The 9,629-nt window shown below is 35.7% G+C and overlaps 2 protein-coding genes and 1 long non-coding RNA gene across 3 annotated transcripts in view; 2 read left to right on the top strand and 1 right to left on the bottom strand.

Annotated features, from left to right (window-relative positions):
• Positions 1 to 9,629, top strand: part of LOC134804118 (uncharacterized) — an 805,015-nt gene that overhangs the window by 31,930 nt on the left and 763,456 nt on the right. The gene's annotated exons all lie outside the window — the stretch shown is intronic.
• LOC134803971 (uncharacterized) overlaps positions 1 to 9,629 on the top strand; it is a 460,442-nt gene that overhangs the window by 308,480 nt on the left and 142,333 nt on the right. The window lies entirely within an intron of this gene.
• LOC134804089 (mitochondrial import inner membrane translocase subunit Tim17-B) lies at positions 2,830 to 9,322 on the bottom strand. Its single transcript, XM_063777013.1, has 4 exons — positions 9,184 to 9,322; positions 8,945 to 9,106; positions 7,810 to 7,987; positions 2,830 to 4,030 (listed from the first exon to the last, which is right to left on the bottom strand). The coding sequence occupies exons 2-4, from the start codon at positions 9,086 to 9,088 to the stop codon at positions 3,855 to 3,857; spliced, it is 498 nt and encodes a 165-aa protein (XP_063633083.1). The 5' UTR covers positions 9,089 to 9,106; positions 9,184 to 9,322; the 3' UTR covers positions 2,830 to 3,854.

Below are 9,629 nucleotides of genomic sequence, written 5' to 3'. Positions count from 1 at the left end.
GGACGGACGGACGGACAGCGAAGTCTTAGTAATAGCTTCAAATAGGGTCCCGTTTTACCTTTTGGGTACGGAACCCTAAAAAAGAATGTTAATTTGTGGATTTGTGTGAAGTTTGGAGGATTTTTTTTTTATTTAGAGCGCTCTAAATATCACCCTACATTTGCCCTACATCTAAAATGTCGTCAATTTATTTCTGATCAATTCGGTCAATTTGATCATCCCGTCTGAACTGGCCTTATCAATCATAAAAGCTATAGCACACTACCGCACCGCACCGCGACCTTGGTGCGGTGCGCGCACGTAGAGTCTGGCTAGCCAAAAATTATTGACAGATATTTCGTTGTTGTATCACCAATTGTCTATGATTTTAAAAAAAAGCTAAAAGTCAGTTGTCAATTTATGTCATTCATTCAAATTGTTTGCGGTTTATAGGGGGTTTATTTTAAATTATATTAATAATATCTATACTGAGTGAGGTTCGCAAACTATTATTTAAGCTCGTAAATAATTACGACAATGTGCGAAGTCGACGTGTAGCGTTGTATAACGAAAAACTGCAATGTTTACAACTCCTAATCAAATATAAACAAATTAGGAGGTTGGTACTCTATAAATATTTTGATACTTAGCATTTAGCATATTTGGCATAGTACTTATGTATTTTTTGGTGATGGATTAATATTACGGTATTATCGAGCTAGGTCTTATTTACACTACATTTCATTTTTCGCCTTGTTACAATGGTATATGGTGAGAAAGAGTTAACATATGTGTTTATCGTTGACTGTATTTTATATAGTGGTAGAAATTATGTGAGCTGACTTTGAGTGCACGTCAACGTATATTTAACTTATATCCTTAGGTACCTTACGTGTGCACAGAAAATCAAAAATATTTTCTAGTATCAAAACTATATTTCCCACTACACAAAGTGTGACCAGCCCAAGATTTTTTTAATTTCCCGCCAAACATTTGTGTAATATTTCAGTAGCCAGACTCTATCGATAGTGTGTAAGATGGTCGGTGTACGTGCGTTATGGACGCAGCTATAAGTTAGAGCGAGAAAGAGATAATTTGACTGCACCACAGTCGCGGTGCGGTGCGTACGGTGGGTAGTCTGTTACGGCTTTAAATCTGGGTCTATGATTTGCTGTACCATTGACGTATTCATTGGCTGTCACTGTCAACGTCTACCAATCCCACTAAATATACTATTGTCACTGTCAGTGTCAGTCATTCTTCAGGCGGGTCAGTTGTTGACAAATTTTAGCTGTTTTGCGGCACATTTTGATGTAAATAAATATTAATAGTCACGCTCATTTGTCATTTTACTAATTTTTCAAGGTAAAAGAAACTTTGTTATATACATTTGTTCTAAACCTTAACTACAAGTTAGTAGTAACTCCTCTTACAACAATGTTACCCTTTTCCAGATACAAAATGACTTCAGAAAAAAACGCACAAATCGCCCAAGCCCAGGAAGCTTTCCAAATGATGCACCAGATATCGCAACTGCTTAATACGGGGTTGGACACGGAGTCACTAGCTATATGTGTCCGGCTGTGTGAGCTGGGCGTAGACCCGGAAACGCTGGCACACGTTATTTGGGAAATAAGGAGAATGGGAGAGAACGCCTCGCAGACCAAACACGGGTCTTACAACCACACTTCTTTAAAAGAATAGTCTAGTCCATATTGAAAAACAAGGAGATTATCCATAATCTCCATAATACTCACTGGAGTGTAAAGAGTAAAAATGTATGTTCACCTAATTAAGGGAATCTCCAAGAATCTTAAGAAGATGCAAATGCTGACCAGATGATATGTAACTTAGATTATTGCCTATTTTATCTTTATATCCAATCAAAAGACTGCTACTATCTAAAAATGCCATTACTAATAAAGTAAAATCAAAGTATTCCAAATCGAATATTAGGCCAAGTTCATTGTTGGGTAAATGAACAGTGATTCGCAAGTAAGCTTCGACAGTAAATTGCTAGAGAACTGCTACCTAATGGTTAGCAATATACAGGATCCAATAAAAATTGGGATTAAGCGTTTGTATGCTGGAACGCAGATCTGCGAACAAGGAAACTATTTGAAAAAGAGGTTAAACAAAATATTGGCTGTTTATCAAGCCCCTTTATTCATTTTAAATGTAACATTTGACTCGGATAGTATCAATACTCTTATTTATTTGCCATAGAACTAGAGTAAGACCAAGATAACTCTGCAGCGATTTTTTAGCACACATGCAACTGTTATTTAACCTTTTGGACGCCAATGACCGATATATCCGCACCGCAGGTTCAACGCCAAAGACCGATCAATCGGTACAGACCACAGAGCAACATAGACCTACGTGCATATGCATAAAGTTCAATTTCAGTTTTGACACTTCTGTGACGTGGCGTCTGAGTGACAGCTTTTGTGTTTGACATGGCGTCGAAAGGGTTAAACATCATATATAATTTCATAGAAGTTTGGCATTCAAAATAACACTTGCATGTCTGTGCTATAAAAATCACTGCAAGTTATCTTGGTCTATTTAAGTAAATAATGGAAATTATTTAACCTCATGAACACCAAATTTTGCAGCATTGTGTAGTCTTAGCAAATTTTCAAGATGATTATTTTCAGGTGTATAATGCGTTTTTGCTTCGTGTAGCTGTTACTAATCATATTCTTAATTTTTAGGTGTAAAGTTAAATAAAAATAAATATTTTTTTTAAACCAATTTATTTTATTTTTAAATCATATTAACACATTCAATACCACTAAGTGCTACGGGTTACGCTCGTAGCGCGTAGCCACGGTTTCGTCGTATGTAGCGCGTAGTCGCTACGAACAGTGTACCCGACAGTCGGGTTCTTGGTGTTGAATGTGTTAATAATCAAACAAGATTACAAGAAATAGGGAAATACTTCATAGCATATTGTCCATATTCAATTTACCTATGTGAAATAGAATCGCCTATCAGCCTGAAGAAAGGAACAAATATTTCTTCATGAGACTGGGGAATGATTCTTCAATTCACATAATGGCAGGTACATCTAAAATGAGGTCACAATCAAATATATGGGAAACAAATAAAATATAGAAAGTGACAATGACATCATACTATGAAATACTTTAAAAACTAATAAAAAATGAAAAACAAAAATGTTACTGGTAAATTATGAGGTCCCACTATTATTTCCTCATAAACATTACAAGTATAATAACACAATTCGAGATCGGAATCAAATGTCCTGATAGATTTGTCAAACTACTGATAGCCTTTCCTTTTATGTATGATCTGTCTAGACATAAATAGATAAGGCTTTAGTTACTCAACACATCAACTGCCAAGTACATGGTAGGTGTGTTCATTTTGTATTAGAAATGGGGCACTTGGCACTGAAAGTGTTCATTACTTTGATGAGTTAAAGTTTTACGGAACAGTGAAAGGGTCAATTTTACCATTAACACCAGTTTCTCACCGCTATGCAAACATAGTAGCAATCAGTACTGGACTGCAAATATCACAGATGCTTCCTGTTCATATTATAAATTAAAACCTCTATTTTTGTTTTAAAGTAAAAGATTAACTTTGCTATTTATTAGCAAAACAAAATTAACTGTACAGTTAAAACAGTTGTATGTACACAAATTAAATATAAATGATTATTTTTTTATGAAAGAAGGAAATTGTCAAGCGATGATTGAATCAGTGATTTACTTTTGTAATACTTAAATACTTTCCAATTTGTATTGAAACTGTACAGTTAAATTTTAGATACATTCACTGCTGAACATGGGGGCTAAACCTCGACTCATGAGGTTGAGAACTAACCAATAAGAAATGTCAAAAGTTTATTGGTAGGACTGCCCTTGTCCCTGACTCTGGCCCAGAATTGAGGGGTCTTCAAATATTGGTTGTTGAGGCTTGAACTGTTCTGCTGAGAGGCGTGTGAACATGATACCAATGCCCTCTATGAGGGCAAGCAGGATCCCACCTACTAGTGCACTGCCCGCCATTGCTGGTACACCTGGAATTGCACCAAATTACATCAGTTATATTGTTAATTCCTGTAAGTAGAATCATTTTCAGTTATTACGACCTTTTATTTAACTTGTAAAATCTTTGACAGAAAACTTATTAACCCTTTGACCGCCGTTGGCATGTATACAAGACAACGATAGAACGATACACTGGCGCCGCGGTCTTGTATACAAGACACAAATTCAACCGCTCGGTAAATGTGGGAAAAAATATAAATTGTAATTTATTTTTACACTCATGTTAATATGTTAGGCCTTTGTTTAAAAAAAATGCATTTGGAGCAGCTATATAAATCTGTGCGGGTTGGCGGTGATGTTAAAACGTCCGGAGAGTAGTAGCAAAAGGGGTTTATTGTATTACAATGTTCAATGTTATATTATAATGTTAGTAAAAATAGTGAATGTTAATGTTTCGAATGCACCCGGTCGCGATGGTCCCGAAAAGTACACTAAAAGTAATTTTACTGTAAATTATTGAGGTAATGCATCTTTTGCTGACTACTGCACGCGCCGCACGAGGCTTAAAACTTGTTAAGGTGCATTGCACCGAACAAAATCCATTCTTTTATAATAAGGCTATCAAAATAATTGCTCCAGATTTCAACGTTTTTCATGTTCCTTGTATACAAGACAGCTATAGTTCGTTTTTTTTAGCATTAGAAATAAGGTAAACAATCTTGATGTGTTTTTTAATTGAAAAACACATTTGAAAAATAAGTTACGGCAAATATGTAACAATTATAAATCTAATACGATGTTTTATATTCTTCTGCTTTCATAAGTAATAGTTATTGATTTTTAAAAAGCGTTTTTTAATTAAAAGACATGTCAAGATCGCTTACCTTCTTACAAGTTCTTTCTAATGCTAAAAAAACGAACTATAGGGATGGGAATGTTAACTCGATATAAGAATATTCAAAATAAATATCAAATCGCAAATCTGGTTTCAATCATTTGAACACTTGTTAAATACCAATTGGTGGTAACTAGTAACTAGAATACGTAAAACGAGAGAGAGACAGGCATAACTATGGCTGAAGTTCAGGGAGCTTCTTCAGCTGTTGATAGTAGAGTCAGACAAGTAAATCTGTCCTTGTGGTTTATTTGCAGAACAAAAGATTCATTTTGAGATGATAGTGTAGTGGGGGGTGATACCCTGCAGTGACCGCTTCGCACAAGAATGGTACAGGCGAACGCTAGGACTAGTCAGTGTCGCCTAACCAGAGATGGGCAAATTTTATTCGAATGACGAATAACGAATGAAAATATCAAAATTTATCGCGAATGACGAATAAAAATGTCGGATGATTATTCTTATTTGAATAAATTATTCGTCGAATAAATTGCCACGAATAATTTGTTTATTGGAATACCTTATAAACTTTTTACGGTTTCGAAAGATTTGGCAACTGCCGGCTCGATTCGGGATATGAATTAGAGATTCACTAGATATTATATAGTAAAGATATGTGACGTTCCACGGCAAAAGGTACCTTATGGCGGCTGGTGCCGCGATTCGGGAAATGAATTAGAGATTCACTAGATATGAAATAGTAAAGTTATGTGACGTTCCACGGTAAAAGGTACCTTATGGCGGCTGGCGCTTACGTCGCATAGCGCCGCAATAATATTGGAGTGACGTTAATAATAGCGTAAGCGCCAAACGCCATAAGGTACCTTTACCCGTGGGACGTCACATATCGTTACTATATCGTATCTAGTTATTTTCTAATTCATTTCCTGAATCGCGCCGTCTGATGTGCAATACAACTACCTGCAAGTCCTGCAACTACCTAAATAGTTACTTTAAATATAAATTACGCGTTGTGAGATTCGCTCTGAAGCAAACAACTGCTAAGAAAATTTGGTTTTCTCACTCTTTTAGTATATAGCTATCTCTTTCTAGGTCTGGCTAGAAAGTTACTAATATAACTGTGTGTGTGAGTAATTCATTGTTCACGCTAATCCTTTGTTTATTATACTACCTGGGCTTATCCTTTAACTTGTCAGAACAAATTTACAGTAAAAACAAGTCATATTAAACGTGTTATTATTCGTGTTGTTTATTTGAACGGAATAAGCCAAAAAACTTAAATATTTTCCGTGGATTTATTCGAATGAAATAACGAATATATCATTCGTCATTTGAAAAGTGGTCGAGTGATTTATCGGATAGTTTATCGGCGGATAAATTATTCGCGAATAAATAATCCGGGAATAAATCATTCGGGAATAAATCATCCGCGAATAAAAATATCGTGAATTATTGTTTATTTATGCGCAAAAGAGCCACTTCATTGTTATGCAGGGTGAGGAACAGCACCAAAAGCATCCTAGCCATGTATGCAGATAGGTTTGATGGGGCCTACCTGAACCACTGTGGTGCACTCCACATGTGCTTAAATAAATAAATATGTAAATATGTAGTTAGATAGTTATTTAATAAGTTTTGTGTGTAATTAATAATGTTAGTTGTAAGATTAAAATGTGTCACTAACGAAATTGATCCTTTGTTGGTCTTAAATAAATTTAATTTGAATTTTTATTCCGATAAAAGTTTATTCGAATGATGCCCATCTCTGCGCCTAACTATGAGAATGTTATATATTTGAAATTGACGAAAAATTTCAACTGAGAAGCTCATCTAAGGAACATGTCGAATGTGAAACATGCATTCCCGAACATTTCCGATCCCCATCCTTTTCCAATATTATTGTTCTTCACTCATTGACAATTCAATTAATCCACGTGTAATTTTCCCCAATGCAGTTCCGGTACTTACATTTATATTATCGACACACGATGCGCGGCTCTAACGTTACGCTTATAAAGTTTACGTAAAGTCTATTTCAATAGAACTTGCTAACTATGTAAACAAACAACTTAACTTTGTTTTATCACTGTTTCTCTTTGAATTTTCACACCACCTCATCAAATACCATTGAAACCATACACATATACACTATAGAAACGGTCCGTTCCGTAAAATACACAAACATATAACTGTATCTTGGATATTTAATTAAAAGTTTAAAATGGGTTCATAAGTTAGGTTATTAGGACCTGTTGGAATGACGGTTTTGTTAATCCACTCGGAAACAGTCCTTGTCGATCTGCACTGCGGACAGTCCATGCGCGCCCATGTCTTGTATAAAAGACTTCTCGTACAGCCTAGTCCGGTGATATTACGTCATGAATCGATATTATTTAGTGGTTGTTTTTAATGATAAAGACCTTTATTTTTAACATTATCGTGTGTAAAAAATATGTTATTTTTTGGCATTTTCGATATTAATAAAAGTTGGTAAGAACAAAGCCAAGTTGAGAAGATTTTTACCATAAATTGTAAATATCGATATCACTATTTGCAATCCCTAAGCTTTTTATTAGTTGTTTACTTAAAATTTGCTCTGGCGTGTGAGTGAGCGTCTTTGCGGACTAGGTCCGGCGGCCAAAAGGTTAACATATAGGTATGTCAGAATTTTCAGAAAAATGCGTAGGGGAAAAAATTCTGTCAGGATCATCCTCCTTTTGCATAACAATTGCGTCATGTACCTAGCATAGATAATTTGGTATCATAGTGTTTGATTGTTACAAATGCTAGGCATGACATGTAAATTCAAGAATAACTAGCTAACAAAATCACTATGTAGCTGTCACATTCTGTAAAAGCATTCCAAAATCCCAAAATTAATTTCTTTGTTTCCAGACTTTTTATGTCCTGAGCTCAACTTAACTGTCCAAATATTATAATAAAATGACTAACCATTTCTTGCAGCCAGTATTCCACCAGTCAATGCACCACTCATAATAGAGTTCCAAGGGTCCTCTTTCTGCCGCACGTATACAAGAGAGCAGTCTATTGTGGAAAACATGCCACCCCATACTGCAAAGTTGCCAGCTACTATTGGTGACCGCTCTTTGATTGCGGCTAAGCTGCCAAGCTGTAAACAGGAAACAAATCAAATAGTCTAAGTCTATCCAAATAAAGCTCAGAACTGCAGACACTGAATTTTATCATTTGAACTCGTATTTGCAAGAAAGTTTAGATACATTTTCTAACAGAATGTAAGGTCAATACAGGTGTGGTGTCGCTGGCCTTGACATTGGGGCCTATTTACACATTGATTAGTGTTTATTGTGAGTTCTGTATGAACTTTAGTGGCAAATGTATGAACTAAATATTGGGGACATCTTACACAGATCAAACCTAGCCCCAAACTAAGCAAGGCTTGTACTATGGGTACTAGGCGACGATATACATACTTGTATAGATAAATACATACTTATATACATAGAAAACAACCATGACTCAGGAACAAATATTAGTGTTCATCACACAAATAAATGCCCTTACTGGGATTCGAACCCAGGACCATCGGCTTAGCAGACAGGGTCACTATCCACTAGACCAGACCGGTCGTCAAACTTGAACTTGAAACAAATACTCTCATAATCAATATGTAAACAGGCCACTCACCGAAGGCTCACTTTATTACCTGTATTGACCTTACTAAATTCTAAACATTAACTATAAAAGTCTGGGCCTGACTTGATGTTCTCAAAAAAGACATAATTATAAATTATAATATATCATATCAGGATAAGTACTTTTCTGCCCTTCTAAGCTGAATGCTATCTTAAAAACAACAAAAAAAATTGAAAATGGAATTCTCAGTTATAGAAACTAAAGTATAAGTTAGCAATGAATTGAGATTGCGCTTTTTGGCTTAGCAGGGCAGTTTTGTACCCGCATTACAGTACTGGTAGTAAATATACTATAAAAATAAAGTAGGCAATATACAAGAGGAGTATACACTAAGCAATGTTTATATACAAAACTAATCAAATTAATAAGATTCGCTTTAATTGCATGTCAAATTCCAATGAGAATCGCTTACCATCTTTCGGCTGAATCCGACTGGTGCATTTCTAAATCCTTTTATTGAGTGAAATATTCCTCCACCGATGGCACCCATGATGAAAGCGCCACCGGAGTCGTCCAAAATACGCCACGGGCAGGGTTCTCGTGAATATTCATCCATTATGTATCAATTTTCTATCTGTAACGTAATATTAGGTAAGATAACCTAACACGACAATAAATTCGTAGCACGATCACAATGACACTTCAACTTACTTTTATTTAGGATTTTTTAATTTGCGCGAAGGTTTGTTCTTTAGTTGAGCGTTATAGCAATGTAATTAGTTTTGAAATCTCCGCATTAATATTTTATTAAATCGAAAACCCTACCACTCCTCAGTCCTCTGTGGCAGAGGTCGGAAAAAGGCCTGGCCTGTCTGACGTCTGTCATCAGCATGACATTTTTGGACATTTTGTACGTTTTGTACGATGCCATTGAGGCCATATTCATCGCAATCGTCTCATGGGCTCTATAGACCTCATCGACAACTGGCCCATACTTACTATATATACTCTTTGATAAACCCTTTGAAATGTGTTATTAACACATTCTATCATAAGCGATATTGGCCATAATATTGGCACAAGTCGAGTAGAGTCACTGTAGAGTCGTGCTGGTACTCACATTTGAATATTTTGAACACTGGTTGGAAATGAAAGTA

Source organism: Cydia splendana, chromosome 2 (assembly GCF_910591565.1).
Source record: "Cydia splendana chromosome 2, ilCydSple1.2, whole genome shotgun sequence".
Lineage (NCBI taxonomy): Eukaryota > Metazoa > Arthropoda > Insecta > Lepidoptera > Tortricidae > Cydia > Cydia splendana.
The sequence above is the reverse complement of the archived record's forward strand: the minus strand, read 5'-3'. Positions and strand labels throughout refer to the sequence as shown.

Coding starts and splice junctions, on each gene's coding strand:
- LOC134804089 (XM_063777013.1), bottom strand. CDS start 9,088: ATGGATGAATATTCACGAGAACCCTGCCCGTGGCGTATTTTGGACGAC. Junction 7,988..8,944: donor TCGGATTCAGCCGAAAGATG/GTAAGCGATTCT, acceptor TCCTGTTTACAG/CTTGGCAGCTTAGCCGCAAT. Junction 4,031..7,809: donor AATACTGGCTGCAAGAAATG/GTTAGTCATTTT, acceptor GTGCAATTCCAG/GTGTACCAGCAATGGCGGGC.